Source organism: Rhinatrema bivittatum, chromosome 3, assembly GCF_901001135.1.
Source record: "Rhinatrema bivittatum chromosome 3, aRhiBiv1.1, whole genome shotgun sequence".
Classification (NCBI taxonomy): domain Eukaryota; kingdom Metazoa; phylum Chordata; class Amphibia; order Gymnophiona; family Rhinatrematidae; genus Rhinatrema; species Rhinatrema bivittatum.
In genome coordinates, this window is record NC_042617.1 from 293,324,286 (window position 1) to 293,346,636 (window position 22,351).

At 47.3% G+C, this 22,351-nt stretch overlaps 1 protein-coding gene across 1 annotated transcript in view; it reads right to left on the reverse strand.

Annotated features, from left to right (window-relative positions):
- SCN8A (sodium voltage-gated channel alpha subunit 8) overlaps window positions 1-22,351 on the reverse strand; it is a 415,106-nt gene that overhangs the window by 41,153 nt on the left and 351,602 nt on the right. Inside the window, exons 22-24 of the mRNA XM_029594973.1 lie at window positions 12,760-12,813; window positions 12,151-12,288; window positions 10,330-10,434 (exon numbers count right to left, since the gene is read on the reverse strand). Coding sequence (XP_029450833.1) covers window positions 10,330-10,434; window positions 12,151-12,288; window positions 12,760-12,813 — 297 coding nt within the window. The remainder of the gene's footprint in view (window positions 1-10,329; window positions 10,435-12,150; window positions 12,289-12,759; window positions 12,814-22,351) is intronic.

Below are 22,351 nucleotides of genomic sequence, written 5' to 3' on the forward strand. Positions count from 1 at the left end.
TGATCCAGCGGGCTATGGTTGCTCGTGAGGCCGCTTCCCCTTGCTTCTTCCCATTGTGAAGGACGAATAGATGGTCCGTCTTTCGTATGGATTCTGACCTTTCCAGGTATCTGACTAGGAGTCTGCCGATGTTGAGATGGCGTAGACTGCGAGACTCTTCCGAATTCTTATGCTCATCTGGCAATGGTAGCGAGATGGTTTGGCTGAGATGGAAGTGAGACACCACTTTGGGGAGGAATGAAGCAACTGTGCGTAAATGGATGGTTCCGGGGGTGAGTCTGAGGAATGGCTCCCGGCAGGACAGCGCTTGTAGCTCGGAGATACGGCGGGCCGAACAGACTGCCACTAGGAAGGCTGTCTACAATGTTAATAGTCGGAGAGACAGGCCGCGAAGAGGTCTGAAAGAGGCTCCTGCTAAGAAATCCAGGACCAGGTTGAGGTTCCACAGAGGCACTGGCCACTTTAGGGGTGGTCGGATCTGCTTGACTCCTTTCAGAAAGCGGGAGACATCCGGGTGAGAGGCTATGCTGCTGCTCTCGCTCTTGGTTCCGCAGCATGACCATGCTGCCACCTGTACGTTGATGGAGTTGAGAGACAATCCCTTCTGTAGCCCGTTCTGCAGGAATTCCAAAATCGCCGGAATTTTGACTTGTATGCTCGGAGTAGGGTGTTAATTACTGCCTCCAAATATCCGCTCTTCCTCAGGCGAGTCCTCTTAATGGCCAGACTGTAAGAGAGAATCAAGCTGGATCCTCGTGGAGGATCGGTCCTTCTTGGAGCAGGTCTCTATGTGGAGGTAGAGGGAGGGGGCTCCCTGTCAGCAGTCTTCGCATGTCTGCGTACCATGGTCTTCTTGGCCAGTCTGGGGCCACTAGAAGTACTGGTCCCCTGTGGAGTTCTATCTTGTGGATGATTGCGCCCAATAGGGGCCACGGCGGGAAGGCGTATAACAGAGTCTCCTGTGGCCAGGTCTGTACCAAGGTATCAATTCCCTGGGACTGGGGTTCCCGCCTGCGGCTGAAGAAGCTAGGCGCTTGGGCGTTGGACTGGCTTGCCAGGAGGTCCATGGTTGGTGTTCCCCAACAGTTTACTATCAATTGGAATGCTGTGGTCGACAGCCTCCATTCTCCTGGGTCTAGGCTTTCTCTGCTGAGGTAATCCGCAGCGACGTTGTCTTTCCCGGCGATGTGGATGGCCGAGATCTCTTGAAGGTTCGCTTCCACCCATGATATTAGGGAGTCTATTTCCAGAGACACCTGTTGGCTTCTGGTTCCTCCCTGGTGGTTGATGTAGGCCACTGTTGTGGCATTGTCTGACATAACTCTGACTGACTTGTCTCTGAGTCTGTGACTGAACCGTAGGCAGGCTAGTCTGACTGCCTGGGCCTCTAGGCGATTGATGTTCCACCCCGACTCTTCTTTGCTCCATTGTCCCTGAGTGGTCAGCTCCTGGCAGTGTGCTCCCCTTCCTCGTAGGCTGGCGTCCATGGTGAGCAGTATCCAGGATGGTGAGGATAGTCTCGCTCCCTGGCTCAGATGGTCTTCTTGTAGCCACCATCGTTGTTGGGTCCAGACTTTGTCTGGGAGCTGAAGGCGTATGGTGTAGTTCTGGGACAGTGGATTCCATCTCGATAGTGAGCGCTATAGGGGTCTCATATGAGCGCTATAGGGGTCTCATAGTGAGCGCTATAGGGGTCTCATATGAGCTCTTGCCCATGGCACTACTTCCAGTATGGATGCCATGAGGCCGAGGACCTGTAGGTAGTCCCATGCAGTGGGGTGAAGCTCGCTCAACAGGGTTCGCAACTGGGTCATCAATTTCAATCTCCGTGTTGGTGTCAGTTTGACCTTGTTTTGTTTGGTGTCGAACCGGACTCCCAAGTATTCGAAAGATTAGGAGGGCTGCAGACAACTCTTGTTTGTATTGACCACCCACCCAAGGCTCTCCAGTAGAGTTTTTGACTCTGTTGGTCTCTGGTGGGGGATATCACCCTGATCAGCCAATCGTCTAGATAAGGGTTACACGGATTCCTTCCTTCCTCAGTGTTGCTGCCACCACCACTATGATCTTGGTGAATGTCTGGGGTGCTGTGGCTAACCTGAATGGCAGTGCCCAGAACTGGTAGTGACGGGCCAGGATCGTGAAGCGTAGAAAACGCTGATGCTCTTGATGGATCGGAATGTGTGGGTAGGCTTCAGACAGATCCAGGGATGTAAGGAACTCTCTCGTTTGTATCGCTCTTATTACCGAGCGTAGGGTTTCCATGCGGAAGCGAGGAATCTTCAGGTGACGGTTGACCGACTTGAGGTCCAGAATAGGCCTGAACGTTCCCTCTTTCTTGGAAATGATAAAATAGATGGAATAATGTCCAGTATTTACTTGTTGTGGAGGTACCGGTGTTATAGCCTCTAAGGCTAGTAATCTGGTCAGTGTAGCTTCCACTGTCATCCTCTTGGAAGGGTCGTGGCAGGGGGATTCCACAAACCTGTCTGGAAGGAGGTGGTGGAAATCCAGGTAATATCCCTCTCGAATGATGGCTAGGATCCACTTGTCCGAAGCTATCTCGACCCATCTTTAGTAGAATAGGGCAAGCCTGCCCCCTATGGCTTCTCCTTTGGATGGGTCGGCTGATTTTCATTGTGGGGTGCGGCTGGGGCCTGGGCCTGAACTGGCTCCCTTTTTGTTGTCATTGTTCCGAAAGGACTGGCTCCGGGCCGCGGGGCGGGCCGCTTGATATGTGCTTCTATATGGGTTGAAGCGCTGTGATCCTCTGCCCCTGGAAGTTCGGGGGGAGGGTCGCTGGTTTCTCTTATTCCTGTCCTCCAGTAACCGCAGCAGTGGGGACTCGCCCCATTTGTTGGCTAGTTTCTCTAGTTCGCTTCCGAACAGGAGGGTTCCCTTGAACGGCATCCTTGTGAGTCTTGTTTTGGAAGATGCGTCGGCCGACCAGTTTCGGAGCCAGAGTTATGTTCTGGCTGCCACAGCGGATGACACTCCTCTAGCTGCGGTGCGCACCAGATCAGAAGTGGCATCCGCGAGGAATGATACTGCTGGTTCCACGGCTTCCCCAGGAGTGTTGTTCCTAGTTTGTGATAAGCAGGCGCGTGTCACCACGGCACAGCAAGCTGCTGTAGAGACATAGCGGAGACGTCAAAGGACTGTTTGAGGATAGATTCCAGACATCTGTCTTGAGCATCCTGTGCTGCTCCTCCCTCCACTGGGATAGTAGTGCACTTTGAGACCACGCAGACCACTGCCAGGTTCTTATGGTCTGGTTTGGCCTCTGTTGGAAACAGGATGCTGGGCTTGATGGACCCTTGGTCTGACCCAGCATGGCAATTTCTTATGTTCTTATGGCATCCTCTTTCGGACATGCCAGGAGATCTTTAGCGGCTAGGTTCAGAGGGTACATGGCTGCCAGAGCACGCCCCCCTTTGAACGAAGTTTCCGGGGCATCCCATTCCAGGTCAATTAGTTGCTGGATGGCTTGTAATAGTGGGAAATGACGGGAGGTCTGACGGAATCCCTTTAGTAGGGGGTTCTTCTTAGGTTCCCCTGAGGCACTTGTGCCCGGAATAGCAAGCTCTTTTAAGCTGTGTGTGACCAGGTCTGGAAGCTCGTCCTTGGTGAAGAAGCGCCTCATGGTTCGGTGGGGCTCTGTCCCTGGAGGGAGTTCCCCTTCCTCCAGGGGTTCTGAATCCTCATCTGTGTCCCCGAAGGTGGGGCTTCTGGGTGGTGGGATCACTTCCCTGGGCATAGAGGGTCCCGGGATGTTGAGGTCTTCTGGTGGAGCTTGTGGCCGTATTATAGGAGGCCCCGGTTGCATGTGGACGAAGGTATGCAGAACTTTGAAGAATTCCACCCAGGAGATAGATGCTGGGTCTAGACTAAGAGGTGCCATGTCCCTGGGGAACCCCGTTTGAGGAGGGATCCCGCTGTGCAATGCTAGGTCCGGCATACTGTTCAAGAGGCTGGGACCCGGTACCAGCTGGGGAGGGCCATGAGTTGGATTCCCTAGGGCCTCTTCGCATTGTAAACACAGGGCTGTGGCCTCTTCATGCTGTGCAGCTCTAATGTGGCATGCTGGGCAAAGGCCCTGAGCCTCGAGTTTCTTTTCCGGTGGTGCCATGGCTTGTGCACGTAAAATACAGTTGTGCGCTCCGGTGTGTCGAAGTTGTGCGCGTAGGTTTGGTGCACGCTAAGGGAGATGTGCGTGCTGATGTGCGCACAGATCGAGTTGTGCACCCGGCACAGTAAGCGCGTGGCTACGTGCGTCGTCTGTGCACACGGTACATGTGCGTGCGACGTTGGGCGCATAAGGTATTTGTGCGCACGGATCGGGGTGGCAAACAGGGCGGCGAACAGATCAAAATGGTGACGGCGACCACGTGGACAATACGGTGACCACCTCGGAGGGTCTCCATGTAGAAGAACCCTCGGATCTAACCGGGGTCTAGCCCTGCTTGGGCAGATCAACCCGGTGGCACTGGTCCCGGCTGGTGACCTGTGCGACTCCTCGAGCTTCGGGGACCGGAGACTTTTAATTAGATTTCTTCCTTACCTTGTCTCGATGCTTCCCGGTCTCGTTCCGGGCGGTCTCCGGCTGCGGGGGCAGAGGGAAAATACCTTCACCGCCGCGCTCGAGATTGCACCCGCTGCCTCTCAGCCTCATCTGATGTCAGGGGCTAGGTCCCCGCCGAAGGTCGGCCGCTGGACCGAGGCTTACCTCCGAGGGATCGCGGAAATCACCTCGGGAATTCTCAACTGGGGGAAGGACCCAATGGGTGTCACCGCAGGAGAGCGGGGCTCATCTGTAGAGGTAAGATTTCTTCTTATTCTTTTGGTTTTCTTTGGTGAAATTACTCTAACGCTGTGTGAGCGTGCATAGAGTCTTTAACTGCTATGGAGACGGAAAATACTGAAGAGCTGCACTTCCTGCAGGGGTATATGTACTAGGCTGACGTCAGATTGAAATCTGATCCGTCTCCAACTGCTATCAGGAGTACACTATACCCATTGGTCCTGAGTCCATCTGCTACACACTAGGAAATACCAATTTGTCAAATCAAGTATCTGAAATAAGAAGATAGTCTAAACGAGAATAGACTTTGTGGACATGGAAGAAAAATGAAAACTCAAATGTAGAAGATGCCAAGCATCCAATGAATGAAGTTGTTGACACAAAAACCCCAACCCATATCTTTTTGTAATATATCAATGGATTGTCAGTGATAGAGAAGTCCCCTCCTATAATAGGAACATAGTCGCCACTAGAAATCAACTTAGCCAACATGTTAGGAAAAAAATTGGTGTGAATAGTGATTAGGCGCATACACATTCACCAGTGCTACTTTAAGCCCCAAAAGTGTTCCTAACACTATAATATATATTGCATCGGAGGAGGAACCTTGGGCCGAGGTGGGGTTGACGCAACCCGTAGGCAAGGACATACGGGTCCCCACCGTCGGCAGGTGGAGTGGGCTGATAGGAAGAGACCGCTGAAGCTTCACCTGTATCAGCCCTCGTTCCCCGCAGGTTGAGCCTTTGGGTGCTGGGGCCAGCAGGTCTTAGGTGGGCCTCGAGGTAGGATAGTAGCTGGTTCAGCCCAGAGATAGCAGGCGAGGGATTGAGTAGTCCTACTCTGGATTGGGTAAGGTTCTGGAAACTTGAGCACCAATGAGACAAAGGCAGACTGGGGGCGCTCGAACAAAGACAGGCCAAAGCCTATTAAGTCCACGTCCAGGGAATAGGCAGAAGAGGCGTCTAATGGTAGGCTTGAGTCATGGCCGGCGGAGATCCAGGGGCTGTGGCAAGCAATGCTGAGGTCTGATCACAGAGATAGTCAGTAGCGTAGTCAATCAAGGCGGAGGTCAAATCACGGAGAAGTCAATAGTATAGTCGGACGAAGCGGTGGTCTGGGTCTAGACATAGGCAATACATGGTCAGGCAAAGCAGAGGTCTGGGTCTGGAGATAGGCTGTAGCTTAATCAGGCGAAGCGGAGGTCTGGGTCTGGAGATAAGCAGTAGCTTAGTCAGGCAAAGCGAGGTCAAAGTCCGTGTAATCAATCCGAAGCATAAGCAGGACAGGAACAAGGAGAACAGGAACCAGGAACGATGAGGAGTAGAGACTAATCTCTAGCAGCAACGAGTACTCTAGTAGCGAGGAGGCCTGTTGCAAAGGCAACGCTATGGAGCTGGGCCTAAGCTTAAGTACTATGCGAAGGTTGATGTCATCATCCGGGACCGCGGCCAGGTTCCCGCCGCGGTCCCTTCATAAGAATCAGCGATGCACGCGCGTGTGCCTAGGATGGGGCGCTGCGCGAGTGGTGGCGTCTCTCCGTGGACCACGTGGAGAGGCCCAAGTAGTGGCATCAGGACAGGGAACGCTGGAAGCTGCAGCGGGGCCGGAGGCACCGGGGGAGGCCCGAGGATGGAGCTGGCGGCCCATCACCGCCAGCAAGGAGGAACCAGAGACTGGAGTCCTTAAGAAATGGTTAGAGGGCCATGTCGCAGGTCTTCTGCGGCCGGCATGCGTAACAGTATCCTCCCCTTTACGCCCCCCCTCTTGGAGGTCGGTGTTTGCCCAGATGGGCACGATGATAATTCAGGAGGAGAGTTTTGTCCAGGATGTTCTGAGCTGGTTCCCACGAATTTTCTTTGGGTCCGTAACCCTCCCAAGAAAGGAGGTATTCCCACCGGCGGCCCCTATGGCAGACGTCAAGGGCTTAGTGTATCTTGTACGTCATATCTGTTTCCACCACAAGTGGAGGTGGTTCAGGAGTATTCCGGGCAGGCCAGGATAGGACCACAGGTTTTAAAAGTGATACATGGAATGTATTATGTGTTCCCAGTGTAGGAGGCAGCTGAAGCTGATATGTAACGGGTCCAATGCGTCGGGTGACCATAAAAGGCCCAATGTACCTTGGAGCGAACCTTTGGGATGGTATTCGAAGTCTGATATTCTGAGTACTTAACCAGACTTTCTGGCCAGGAAGGAATTCAGGAGCCAAGCGACGTCGACTGGCCCTGGAGTGGCTTGACGTAAGCGTAGATTCGTCTGCTCTCATAAAGTCTTGAGGGCATCTGCAGTAGCTGTACCGCAGGGGACGGCATTGAAAGAGGTATGGGCAGCGGTGGTCATGGTTGTTTTCCATAGACAATGGAGAACGGAGATGTGCCTGTAGCAGTGGCAATGTGGGAATTGTGAGAAAACTCCGCCCACGATAGAAGTTCAGACCAATTGTCTTGGCGGTCATTGATGTAAGTGCGCAGGAAGGCCTTCAAAGAGCGATTCATTCACTCGGCTTAGCTTGGGGATGATAGGCAGTTGTTAGGCTGATAATAATACCAAATTTGCGGCAAAGAGCACTCCAATATCTAGCAACGAACTGTGGACCTCTGTCTGAGACAATGTCCTTGGGTAGGCCATGCAATCTAAAGATATGATAAAAACACAGGCATGCCAGTTTTGGAGCAGATGGTAGGCCCGGTAGAGGGATGAAATGGGCCATTTTTGAAAATCAGTCTATGGTTACCCATATTACAATATGACCCTTCGATGGAGGCAAATCCACAATGAAATCTGTAGACAGGTGGGTCCACAATTATTCGGGAGCTGGAAGCGGCTGTAGGAGATCCCAAGGGGTTTTTGCTGTGCACAGATATTATAGGATTCAACGTATGCTTTAGCGTTGGAGACCATAGTAGGCCCCCAGAAGAACCGCTGGAGCAGTGCCAAGGTCCATGCTCGTCCTGGATGATCGGCAAATTTGGAATCATGTGCCCAGCGGAGAACTCTTTCTCGGAGTCGTCGGGGCACAACCATCTTCCCAGCAGGAACTGAGTGCGTAGCAGATAGACAGATACAGGCTGGATCTATGATGTGGCTAGGGTCTTCTGGAGTGTCTTCAGGCTTAAAGGAGATTTTTATTGGCTGGGCGATAACGAAGTTCAAAATCGAATCTGGAAAAGAACAGAGCCCATTGAGCTTGATGGGCATTGAGATATTGGGCTTGGCTCAGATGTTCCAGATTCTTGTGATCGGTGAACACAGTAAATTTGTGTTGTGCGCCCTCTAGCCATGGGCGCCATTCTTCGAGAGCCAATTTAGAACATAAGAACATACCTATACTGGGTCAGACCAAGGGTCCATCAAGCCCAGCATACTGTTTCCAACAGTGGCCAATCAGACCATAAGTACCTGGCAAGTACCCAAAAACTAAGTCTATTCCATGCTATTGTAGCAGTGGCTATTTTCTAAGTCAACTTAATTAATAGCAGGTAATGGACTTCTCCTCCAAGAACTTATCCAATCCTTTTTTAAACACAGCTACACTAACTGCACTAACCACATTCATAAGAACATACATTTTATGGCAAGTAACTCATGATCCTCTATGCTGTAATTTTTCTCTGCAGATAAAAATTTACGGGAGTAGAAGGAGCACGGGACTATAGTACCAGAAGCAGTGCGTTGACTCAGGACCGCCCCAGCCTCAAAGGCGGAAGCATCCACTTCCACTAAGAATGGATGATTCGGGTCGGGATGATGTAAACAAGACCCCTTCTGAAAGGCTTCTTTAAGTCGGAGGAAGGCTGTGACGGCCTCCGGAGTCCAATTTCGTGTATCTCACCTTTTGTGAGTTAAGGCCGTCAAAGGAGCAGCCAGAGTTGAGTAATGTGGGATGAAGTGACGATAGTAGTTAAGGAAACCCAGGAAGCACTGGAGAGCTTTAAGGCCCACGGGCTGGAGCCAATCCCAGATTCCCTTTAACTTGGCTGGGTCCATGGAGAACCCTTGTTTAGAAATAATATAACTGAGGAAAGGCAGGCTGGTTTTCTCAACAAAGCATTTGTCCAATTTTGCAAACAGGTGGTTCTCGCGAAGGCGTTGGAGGACAGTACGGACATCAGTGCGGTGGGTGTCCAGGTCTTTGGAAAAGACAAGGATATTGTCCAAGTAAGCCACTACTTTGGTATACAGCAAATCTCTAAAAATTTCGTTCCTCGTTCGTTGGAATACTGCGGGTGCGTTACAGAGGCCGAAAGGCATCACCAGGTATTTGTAGTGCCCGTCCCAGGTGTTAAAAGCGGTCTTCCAGATGTCATCGGGATGGATTCGTACCAGGTTATACGTGCCGCATAGATCCACTTTGTACATATGGATGCTCCCTGAAGACTATCAAATAGTTCGGAGATTAGTGGCAAGGGATACTTATCCTTACGAGTGATGGCATTTAGGCCGCGGTAGTCAATACATGGCTTAAGTGACCCATCTTTCTTGGTCACAAAAAAGAATCCCACCCCGGCAGGAGAAGTAGAGGGGTGGATAAATTCCTTCGCAAGATTTTCTTGGATGTATTCTGTCATAGCCCTCATCTCGGGCTGAGACAGAGGGTAGGTGTGTCCTCGAGGAAGTGTGGTCCCTGGAAGGAGATCAATAGGGCAATTGAACCTCCGAAGAGGCTTCACTCCTCCTTTCTTTCTTTGCACCTCCTCGCGCTATGGATGGTCATCTGGCTGCTGCGGCGTCTGCCTGCCGCCCTCTCTGGACCAGCTTGGGCGCTGCCTCCCACCATGCTCCACTGGTACCTTAGAGCGCCCGCGCCGCGCAGCCCTCACTCTTATTTCCTACTAGGTGCGAACCTCAGGGGCGTCCCCCTGTGATGATGTCATGCTGCCCGGATATTTAAAGCCTACGATGTTTGCTAGCCTTTGAGTTAGCAAAGGGTATCTTACGGATGGGATTCGCTCTCCGTACCCAACTACTCTGCCTCTCCAATCTTTCATTGGACTCTTAACGCACCCAAGTATTTTTAGGCTATATTTTTTTGGTCTTTGATTACAACTCTTGGTATTTGATGATAGTCTCTCTCTCCATACATAGTACAGAATAGTCACTTAGTGCTGATATTTCTATTAGTAATGTTGATTTTGTCATTTTCTCCTTTACCACTGTCTGGTTTTCTAGCATCAAGCTTTTTATTGGTTGGTCTGGGAATGAATAATTAAACTCTATGATTTACATGAAGAATGTATATAAGAAAGAATGATATTAACTGTAAATGCAAAATAAGAAATTGGCAGTGGGAGATGAGGGCGGAGCTTGGTTTATTTGCTCCCACCCCGCCCAATCAAAAAGGCATTCCACTGCTGCTGCCTAGAACAGCTAACTTGTCCATCTAAAGTTATCCAGATTAAGTTATCCAGGATATTCAGTGAGTTAAGGGTATCGCTGAGTATCCACAAATAAAGTTACCTGGTTACCTTTAGCCAGATAACTTTAAAACCTAACTGGCTATCTTTGAATATTGCCCCATGGATACTTACCAAAGGCCTTGGAATTGGTTTCTGGGGCTTCTTGGATCCTAATTTCTTCATAGCATTGTAATATTTTTTTTGCTCTTCTGTCATGAAGATGTCCTGACCTCCAAAGTAAAGAAGAAGAAAAACAGAACTGGTTATAATCATTAGGGCTGATGTTAACATAGAGGCCTAGGATGACAAAACCGATCAGAAGCCCAACCTTCTGTGCAGTTCCACCCCCCTACCTTCATGCACACACTTTTACCCTAGCCTCCCCCTGCCTCATCTCGGACTTGAAGTGGAAGTGCTGCACAGAATGGCCATTGGCCATGGGCCCTGCTATTATCACTGAACAGCATTCACAGTCTCTGCTGTGGGCCCTTCTCCTCTGTTAAGGATTTCCTTTCAAAACAGGAAGCCCATGGAAGAGGAGGGGTTCTCACTGCCATGGCACTCTGCACACATGCTGGCTCAGTAACAGACTCTAGCTGCCTCTTTTACCTGCTGGTAGCAGGGCGCACAGGGCTGCTTGCTGCAACTCCGCCACTTTGTGACACAGGTAAAGTAAATGGGTGAGGGGGAAAAAAAAGAGATCGGGTATGAGTCTGGAGGCAAGCAGGTGGGTGAAGAGGGAGAGAATGGAGGCACAGCCAAATACAAGTCTGCCCGGGTTAGGAAGGAAAAAAAACCCAACATGTGCAAGCCCTGATAATCATCCAGAATAAATAACTCTGGAAACTATTGATCTTGAGAACGAGAGCACCAGAGGAAGAGATGCAGCGGGGCCGCAGCAGAGGAAAGAATGGGCCTCCCCAAGCAGTGTAGTCAGAACCAGCAGCATTCTATTTATTTAAAAATTTACACCCATTCCATCTGCAGCTTTGGGCGGGTAATAAAAAGCATACATATTAAATGCATAAAACACCTTTATTTGTCACCTTCCCCTCTCATGGCCACCACAAAATGGCTCTCCTGTCACAGGTGATAGCTTCAATGTTGGGAAATTCCATCCCCAAAGCCAGCTATTATTCAATAGCTTGGAGAGCTACTGAGGTCATGGACATTGATCCGTTGGGCATACTAGGCACACAAGACTGAACCTTGCCAAGGTCATCCAGCATTTCCTTTCCTACGCACCAACTAGTGTGCGTAGTGAATGGGTATTTTCAACAGCAGGGGACATGCTGAGTCCACATCGCTCACAGCTGGTACCAGATTTTAGAGACTCATATTTAAATAAAGCCTTCTGGGAGGCCCCTGGATTCCAGTCCTCATGCCATCATTACTTACTGCATATTTTAAGCAGTTACTTTTTTTTTTTTTTTTTTTTTTTTTTGGTGCTTGTAGTTCCCTCCTGCGCTTTTGGGGTGAACAGCTCAATTGGAAATCTTTTGGGGTTATGGGTTTTCTCTCCCAGGATTGAGCCCACTTTTTATCTAGCTTAGCCACTGCAGTGAGAATCTTTTCATCAGAGGCTACAGAGACTGCAGCCCCTTCCAGAACTTGGTAGGTGTGCATCGAGTCTGGCCATTAGGTGTGGCCATTGCACGACGGCTGGGACTCTCTTTCCCCCCCCCCCCCCCCTCCCCCCTGGGCTGGGATTGCTGCCTCTACAGCATTTCCAGCCTGTGCCAGCCTAAGCAGCAGATGTCGGGCCCAGGATAGGGCTTTCGATCACCCCAATTAACCCCTTCACCTTAAACTGCGAGAGCTTTAGAGCAGAAAACCTTGCAAATGATGCGGCTTACTTTGCCCGGGATTGTGCACACAGACAGCACTACAGAATTATTGTAGCAGCATAGTATTAATAACCATTTGTTTCTAGCCAATAGAAAGCAGACTTATCTTTTTCTTTTGTTGATTGAAGTTGTCGATGATGACACCAATGAACAGATTCAGGGTGAAGAAGGAGCCAAAGATGATGAAAATGACAAAGTAAATATACATGTAGATATTATCCTCATATTTTGGTTGCTCGTGGACCTACGGAGGAAAGGAAGAAACAGACATTTCTGGGAAAAACATTTCACAGATTACTGCAGTTATATGTCATTAGGCTACTCACCTCCCTGTCCTGGGACAGTACATTTAGCCAGTCACAACTTTTAGGCTGGCTGACTACTCTGTGCCCTATTATTCTACATACCATGTGCCAAGATAGCACAGGCAGACACAATAGGCAGTGGCTGGGCTGCAGTGTCCGTACGATGGCCTGTGATGATGTGAGGCAGACTCTGCTCTGCACATCACTTCAGTCAACAAAACTACAAAATGGACCGGAGGGCAGGAGAAACACGGATCATGGCACTTTAAATAAATAACTAATTAGAGATCTGTATGCTGTGTGTGAATCTCACCTATCTGAGTAGATGGGTCTGCTCAGCCTAAACTTTTTTTTTTCTTGTTTGGGAAACGGTTGCCCTGGACTTTTATTTGCAGTTACATGCCTCTTACCCTTCTGGAATCTACTGCTGCATACATGATGTCCATCCAGCCCTTAAACGTAGCCTGAAAAACAGAGAGTAGAGTGCTCCCTATAATGCAATGCCAGCAATTCCTTCACACCATTAGCTAAAGCAGTATTTCCCAAACCTCTTCTGGAGGTAGCCAGTCAGGTTTTCAGAACAGCTGTAATAAATGTGCATGAGATAGATTTTCATTCACTGGGTCTCCAAAGTATGCAAATCTATCTCATGCATATTCACTAGGAATATCCTGAACACCAGAGCAGTTAGGTGTGCCTCTAGGAGAGGGCGGGCAAACACTGGGGCCGATGCAATACTGTGCGCTAGCTGTCACGCATGGCTTAACATGCGATTAGACGCACGTTTTGGATGTGCATCCATAACCCCCGACCTAATACGGAGATTAGTGCTTCCAAAATGCATGTCCAAATCACCGCGTAGCTAGCTCATCACATGTAAATTCATGTAGATGAGGCTATTACCTAATCCCCATGATCCAATCAATTTTCCGCATGGCGAATGTGCCCTTGCAACACAGAAATTTTACGCCAGACCAGGGCTGGCATAAAGGTCTGCCACGCTCAAGGGCACATTGAAAAAAAAAAAAAGAAAAATCTTGCTTTCCGTGATTCCTACTAACAGTATCATCACGATGCTAAGTAGAAGGAACCAAATAAAGCAGTATTTAGTTAAAAAAAAAAAAAAAAGATTTTGAAAAAAAATATTCTGGATGCCCAATACACACACAAAAGATACACGATCCAGGCCATGTATCTTATGCATGTCTATGCCAGGAGCTTGAGAAAACGGACGCTCGTAGACTGAGCGTCCGTTTTTCTAACCCACTTGACAGCCACCTCTCCTGGGGGCCGATGCCGAGGAGGCACTAAGAGATGTACATTTGTCCCCAGCGCCTCCTTTTTTAGCGTGACCCTTCTTTTAAATATTGAATCGCACATCCAGGAGAGGTGGCTGGGCGTGCTTTAGGAAAACGGGCGCTCAACACCGAGCGCCGGTTTTCTGTGCACAATTATTACATCTGCCCCACTGAGCTAAAGGATAAGCTAGTAACAGATGTTCAACTGGGCAAGAAATGCAAGTGAACATCTTAAAGGATAACGGTCTTACATAACTTTTGTTTATAATACTGTAAATGAACCCTGTAACCACTTGCCATAGGAGGCTGTGATTTTGGCAGTAAAGTCTGGTTCAGAAATCATTCCTCCCTCTTTTGTCTTTTTTTAAACCAGGCATTTGTAATTGATTCCAGCAGTTATGGGATAGTGGGAACTAGGCTTCTGACATCATTGCAAGAATGCAGTTCCCATGTTCAGCGCCACAGCAATGTCACTGCAAGAATGTAAGTCCATGGACAGTGCTGCCGCGATGTCACCCACAGGTGTCTCATGCCTGAAGTTACGTCAAAAGCCAAGTTCCCACAATTACAGCACCACCTTTAAAAAAAAGTGTTCTACACTGTCCTGGGTTCCGTGGCTCCTTAACTGATCCCGTCTGACAGAGCAAAACTGCCCTGGGCATGCCTTGGCGAGGATGTGCTTAAGCTCAAGAACAGAGGGAAGATGACTGCTGGTATTGTGGGGGGGCTCTACAGGCACACAAGCAACACTGAGGCCTTCTAGTCCCAAGCCAGGAAGAGTTCCCCAGAGTTCCCCAGGCATGCTGAAGAAGAAAAAGGGAGAAGGGGAAAAATATATATATGCACACACTCACACATACAGAGAGGGGCAGATTTAAAAAGCCCTATGCGCGTAAATCCAGCTGGGGTTACGCGCGCCGAGCCGATTTTGCATCGGCCTGGCGACGCGCACAACCCTCGGGACGCGCGTATGTCCCGGGGCTTGAAAAAAGGGGCGGGTGCGGTCCGGGGCAGGGGCATGGCCAGAGGCCTCCGTAGGGCCTCTAGGCCGGGGGATTGCGCGCTGGCACTTGGCCAGCGTGCGCAACCTACACCTACCCAGAGGCAGGCGCAACTTGAAAAACAAACGTCAGGGGGAGTTTTGGGTAGGGCTGAGGGGCAGGTTAGGGAGGGGAAGGTGGGGGGAGGCGGAGGGAACAGGGAAAGCCATCGGGGCTCCCCTAAGGCTCGGCACATGCAAGGTGCACAAGTGTGCACCCCCTTGCGCGTGCCAACCCCGGATTTTATAACATGCACGCGGCTGCGCGCGCATGTTATAAAATCGGGCGTAGATTTGTGTGCGCAGGGTTGTGCGCACAAACCTCACCCGTACGTAGGTATTAAAATCCGGCCCTATATGTATGGGCCTAAGTACATCCTCTCCATTCCATGCACACAGCAGTTTTGCCCTGATAGGCAGGTGTTGTAATAGCGGGGACTTGGCTTTTATTGTTACTTCAGGCACGACAGCGGTGGACACTTATTCAGCCAAATTTTAGCTGGATAAAAAAAAAAGCGGCATTCTGGGGGTGTTCTGGGTCAGAACTAAGTTACCCAGCTAACTTAGCCAATCTTCAGCTGTATCTGGATAAGGGTCTGATTTATCAAGGCATTTTCCTCATAGACACAGAATGGGAGAAATGCCTTAGTGAATCAGGCTCTAAGTTAACCGGATAGCTATTGTCCCGCCTCAGAGCAGCCCTAAAGGTATCTGGCTGCTTCAGGCCTGATTGTTTAAGGCTTAACCAGCTATATTCAAAAGAATATAGTCAGTTATGTGGCACAGTGTTAAAAAAAAAAAAAAGGCATCAGATTCCCGTGCTCCAACCAATAAGTTGAAAATGGGCACTGCTGGGCTGAGCAGCCCCACCCCCAAGCCCCTCCAAAAGCACAGTACACATCAGTGAAGATTTGATGTGATTTGGAGTGAGGAAAGGTACACAAAAATGAGATTTCTACAATGTACTCTCGCCCTGGCTTGATAGTAGCTAGGTAGAGTGGGCATCAAACTAGGGCGAGAGTACATTGTGCAAATCACATCTTTGTGTACCTTTCCACATTCCATACTGTGCTGTTCGTACCGCTGATTGTGCATGTAAACCTGTCCCCCAAACCCCCACCTTGAGTTACTAGTTCACCCTCCTACAGTGGTATAAATAGTTGAGATATATGTGTACCACCCTAGCATCTCTCTCTCTCTCTCTCACTCCACTCCATTCTCCTGCCTGAAACAGGATTTGCGATATCACAAATCCCGGTCCGGGCATATCGCACAGCTTAACGCCATATTGCACGCAACATTACACACCCCATATTTTCATAAACCCCACCAAAACTCCTCCCCTTTGACTAAATTTTCAAAATTCGCATATGCATATCTCACGATGCAAAAAATAATACATGCGATATGGCATTTTTGCGGGCATTAGGGCAATAACGCCCTAATGCATTTGATAAATGGTTAGATAGCTGGAGAAGTCTTCAAACATATTTATCCGGCTATCTTAATTAGCTGAATGCCTTAAAAAGCGCTACTGAGCTGGATAAGTAGTGCTTTATTAATATTATCCGGCTAGGTTGAAAATACATTCCATGTATCTTTTAAATATACAAGAATATTGTAGGGTAGATTTACGTATATTTTACATCATGCAGGCGCATTTGTGTGCATGATGTAAAATATGTGAACATGAGTGTGCGCGTCCCTATTCACACATATGTGGGTACATGTGCACATGTTTTAAAGTAATCCTCCCTGTTTTTCTGCTATTTCCTTGTTCTTCCTGAGCATCCCTTTTATCCCTTGTTACCCAGCAGACTGACTCCCACACAGGCTATTTGCTTTGAATGTACTTGAAAAAGTTTTTATTAGTTGTTTTTACCCCTGTGGCAAGCTTCTTTTTAAATTCTCTCTTAGCCTGCTTAATTTTTTTACATTTAATTTGCCAGTGCTTATGCTCTTCCCTATTTTCCATTTTTTGAAAATGCTCTTTTGGCTTTAATTGCCTCTTGCACCTCACTATTAAACCACGCCAGCACTCTCCTTCATTCTCTTTTAATGTATGGAATACATTTTTTCTGGGCTCTAAGGGTGGTAATTTTAAACAATGTCCATGAATGACTCTTGCAAGTTTTTAATCTTGTGAATTTCTCCTTTTAGTTTTTTCTAACATTTCCTCATTTGATCATAACCTCCCTTTTTATAGTTAAATGCTACTGTAGTAGTTTTCTTGAGTATTTGCCCTCCAGTTATTTTGTCAAATTTAATTACATTATGATCACTGTTGTCAAGTGGATCCACCACCTTTATCTCTTGCACCAGATCCTGCGTTCCACTGAGAACTAGATTTAATATAGTTCCCCCTCTCATTGGTTCCCTGACCAACTGCTGCATGAAGCAGCTATTGATGGCATCTAGGAACTTTTATCTCCTTTGTATGTTTTGTTGTGACACTAACACAATCAATACTTGGGAAATTGAAATCTCCCATTATTATTGTGTTGCCTGTTTTACTAGCCAGTCTTATCTCTGTTAATATTTTGCAGTCTGTTTCCTCATCTCAGCCAGGCAGGTAATAATAAATCCCCACTATTATACTCTTTCCTTTTACCCTTGGAATTTCTATCCATAAGGATTCAACAATGTAATTTGTTTCCTACAAAACTTTCATCCTGCTTGACTCTATGCCATCTTTAACACATAGAGCCACCTCTCCACCAATTTTATCTGCCCCGTCACGTCGATATAATTTATACCCCGATATCACAGTGTCCCATTGGTTTTCCTCCTTCCACCAGGTCTCAAGATGCCTATATCTTCTTTTCATGCATTCTAACTCTCCAGTCTTATTTTTCAGACTCCTGGCATTCACATTTAGACATTTTAAAGTAGGTTTATTTATATTTCTATTAGTATATGTACCCACAACCTGCTGATGCAAACAGTTTGGAGTCATTTTTATCTTTGTGCTTTTTATTTATTTATTTAACATGTTTTGTATACCGTCATTCGGTTTTGCCATCAGAACGGTTTACATTAATCGAGAAAAAAGATTAGATAAACATAATCACAGCAGATTGTCTTAGAGTTGGATTAAGGTTTAGGGATTTGTGTATTAGTTATTACATACAAAATGTTCTATTAAGGCATAGAATAGAGTTAATAAGTGAGGTGGAAAGGAAGGTATATAGGTTGGATGATTTATCCAGTTAGGTCAGTTACAACAGGTATTTAAGGCTCAAGGTATACTTAAGAGGTTATTTTATATACGATGTGCAGTCAGTTGCACATTGTCTTAGGTTTTCGAGTGTTAGAGGTTCTTATGTTGATCGAGAGATGTTGATTTCTTCTTGGTGCTGGGTTGCATGGGTGTCTGGTAGTGTGGATGATTGAGTGAGTTTGAGTAGGCTCTGGTGAAAAGCCAGGTTTTCAGCTCTTTTTTGAAAGTTTTAATGTTTGGTTGAGTTCTTATTTCGATTGGTGTTGAGTTCCATAGTGTGGGGCTGGTGATGGATATGGCTCTCTCACGGGTTGTGTTCAGTTGTGTGGTTCTTGCGTGAGGGATTTTGAGGAGGCCTTTATTCGTTGAGCGTAGATTCAGGTTTGGAGCGTGGATTTCAATGGATTTGCTTAGCCAGTTGTTTTGCTGTCCTGTGATTATTTTATGCAGGCTTGTTAGTACTTTGTTGTCTATTCGGTATTTTATTGGGAGCCAGTGTAGTGAGATGAGGGTTGGTGTAATGTGCTCATGGTTTTTTGTTCCTGTTAGAATTCTGGTGGCTGTGTTCTGTAGGATTTGGAGCGGACGGATGGTAGTGAATGGTAGGCCAAGGAGTAGGGCGTTGCAGTAATCTAGGTTGGAGAAGATGAGTAGTTGCAGGACTGTTCTGAAATCATCCTGTGCCAGGAAGGGTTTAAAATGTCTTGAGTGTAAGTAATTTGTGATATCCTTCCTTTATTTTATTTGTTATGTGGGTTTTGTATGATAGTTCTTTGTCTATGGTGATTCCTAGGTTTCGAGCATGGGTTTTGGGTTTTCTGTTTTGAGTGGTTGCATGGGGGAGTTGTTGTTTTTTTGTCTAGGATGATGAAATCGGTTTTCTCTATGTTTATTATGAGTTTTAGGTTGGTTAGACACTGTTTGATTTCTGAGAGATAGATGGTTATTCTATTGAATGTTTCTTCCAGCGTATTCTGTATAGGAACCAGTGGGCCGGATTTTAAAAGGGTTACGCGCATAAGCTACGCTCATAACCCTTTTAAAACGCCCCTGCGCGCGCCGAGCCTATTTTGCATAGGCTCAGCGGCGCGCGCAAGCCCCAGGACGCGCGTAAGTCCCGGGGCTTGCAAAAAGGGGCGGTCGGGGGCGTGGCTAGGGGGCATGGTGTCGGCTCGGGGGCATGTGGGAGGTCTGGGGATGTGGCCGAGTGCCCCGACACAGCAGCCTGTGTCGGGGCCTGCCATGCCAGCAGACAGCCGGCGCGTGTAAGTTACTACTGCCCGGAGGCAGTAGTAACTTTTCGAATAAAGGTAGGGGGGGGGGAAGGTGCGGGGGGTGGAAGGAAAGTTCCCTCTGAGGCCGCTCCGATTTCGGAGCGGCATCGGAGGGAACGGGCAGTGCGCGCAGGGCTCGGCGTGCGCAAGGTGCACAAATGTGCACCCCCTTGTGCTCGCCGACCCCGGATTTTATAAGATACGCGCGTATCTTAGAAAATCCAGTGTACTTTTGTTTGCGCCTGGTGCGCGAACAAAAGTACGCGCGTGCGTAGATTTATAAAATCTACCCCAGTATTTGTATGTCGTCAGCGTATAGGAAGTGGGTCAGACCAAGGTGTTCCAGTGTGTGAAAAATTGGGAGAAGATATATGTTGAAGAGTGTTGCTGATAGGGCAGATCCTTGTGGAACTCCTGTGTTTAGGTTTACTTTATTTGAGAGGTTGTTGTTGAACATTACTTGGAAATTTCTTTGTGATAGATAGGAGGAGAACCATTTTAGTGTAGTACTCATGTCTCCTATTTCAGATAGTCTGTTGAGTAGGATGGAGTGGTTGACTGTGTCGAAAGCGGCTGATAGATCCAGGAGGATTAATAGATCTGGGCTTTTTCAGTTTTTACAACCATCTCTCTCTATTGGACATTTTAACTTATTTGGTTTGCCAGTAGCCTTTTAAGATATCTTCCTCCGAACCGTGTGCTACTGAGCGACTGTCGGCTTTCCCCCATGTTCTACTGATGAAGGGACGAGCCCATCTTGTTGGAATAGGCTCCCCCTTCACCAGAATGTCCCACAGTTCTTAACAAATCTAAAGCTCTTTTTCATGCATCATGAGACTCTGGAGCTCAGCCTGCATGGTTTAATAGGGAGATGAAAGAGACAATTAAAGCCAAAAGGGTATCTTTCAAAAAATGGAAAGCAGACGCAAATGAGGAAAATAGGGAAGAGCCTAAACACCGTTTTAAGCCTGTCTGAATAGGGTTTATGTTTCAGATCCCATACAATTTTAGTATACCTTCTCTGATTTGCTTTAATCCTTGCAATATTCTTATGGAGCTATGATCTCCAGAACTATAAACAGAACTCAAAATAGGGTCACACCAGTGACCTAGAAAAACTGTTTTCCTGCTGATATCTTTTCTTGTGCTCCTGAACATACTATTAATTTTCACTTTTACTTTATTAGGTTGACTATCAAGTCATCAGAGATGATTACATTTAGGTTTTTTTTCCTGTCCTTTACCAAAATTAGACTGATGGATCTGTGGTTAACTGCTCTTCCTTGTCCCTAAGTATAAAATCATAAATCTAGCATGCAGAAATCCATTAGCCACTTTATCAGTTAGGAGGACATGAAAAGGAATCTGCCAAGTAGCAAGAATCGGACCTAACGGTTGCTAATCAGAATAATAAAGCATCAGGGAAAGTTAATAGTAAGCTCAAGTGTATAAGGAAAAAGAGGTAATATTGCCCTTGTATAGGGCATTAGTGAGACTCCACAATGAGCACCGTGATTGGTTCTAGAAACTGTACCTTCACAGACAGTAAGAAGGAGGACGTACTTCAGAGATGGGCTAACAAAATTGTACAAGGTATTCAACACTAAGAGGTTGGTGGAACTCAAAATGTACACATAGGAAGAGTGAAAGGAAAGAGGGGATATGATAGAAACATTCAAATAGGTAGCTGGCTTCAAATCTATTTTTGCAACTGGCAATATTTTCAGGAGTTGAGTATCAATGTCACCAGCAACAAAAGGGCTTCAGGAGAGGAAATATGAAGAAATACTTCTTTCCTAAGAGGGTGGTAGATGCTGACCACTCTCTAAGAGAGTGATGGGCAGACCAGATGGGCTATATGGTCTTATTCCCATGCTTTCTTGAAGTCAGTTACTGTTTTTCTCTCTACCACCTCCACTAGCAGGCTGTTCCATGCATCTACCACCCTCTTTGTAAAAAAATATTTCCTAAAATTATCTCGAGTCTACCCGCGTTCACACTCATCCCATGACCCCTTGGTTCTATAGCTTCCTTTCTGTTCAAAGATGCTAGCCTTCTGTGTCTGGAAACCTTTGAGATATGTAAATGTCTCTATCATATTTCCCCTATCTCACTTTTCCTCTAAGGTATTCATGTTTAGATCTTTAAGTCTATCCCCATATGCTTTAGAATGATGTCATGGCCACGTTGGCCGATTTAATGATGCCCCCAAACTGGGGGAATGAAGGAGTCAGGAGCAGGCAGGACAGGCATGAGGTCTTCTGCCAGATAAACCATCTTCCCTTCGGGTTGAGCCCTCCAGTGCTGGTGGCTGGCAGGTCTTAAGTAGAGCAATGCACAGGGTCAAGGACAGAATATCCACTGGGACTGGCAGGCAGTGAGAAGCAAGGGAAAAGAGGGTGCCCTAGCCACACTGAACACAAACAGGGTTCACACCAACAAGAAGGTGATAGACAGGTAAGCACAGGATGACATAGGACCAAAGACAAACAAGGAGTAAACAATGCAGGAACAACAATAGATGACACAAGGGAAATACGGGGGCAAGGAAGCCACTGGGTGGCCCACAAGGATAAAGGCAAACTAGAAACACCCTGGCAAGAAAGGCTATTGGGAGGCCTAAAAGATGAAGTAATGTGTTATGGGGCAATGTTCTATTGTGGATTTGGAATTGATTAAAAATAGAAAACAGAGAGTAGTGCTAAATGGTAAATTTTCCCAATGAAGAAAGATGAATAGTGGAGTGCCCCAGGGATCTGTTCTGGGACCATTGCTTTTTAACACATTTATAAATGACCTGGAAATAGGTATGAGTGAGGTGATCAATTTTACAGATGACACAAAATTATTCAAAGTTGTTAAATCACAAGAGGATTGTGAGAAATTGCAAGAGGACCTTGCAAAATTGAGAGACTGAGCAACAAATGGAAAATGAAATTTAATCTGGACAAGTGCAAAGTGATGCAGTTAGGGAAGAGTAACCCAAATTATAGCTACATGATGCAAGGTTCCATATTCCAAGTTACCATTCAGGAAAAGCATCTAGGCCTCATCATTCATAATACATTGAAATCTTCTGCTCAGTGTGCACCAGCAGCCAATAAAGCAAATAGAATGCCAGGAATTATTAGAAAAGGAATGGAGAATAAAACAGAGAAAATCATAATGCCT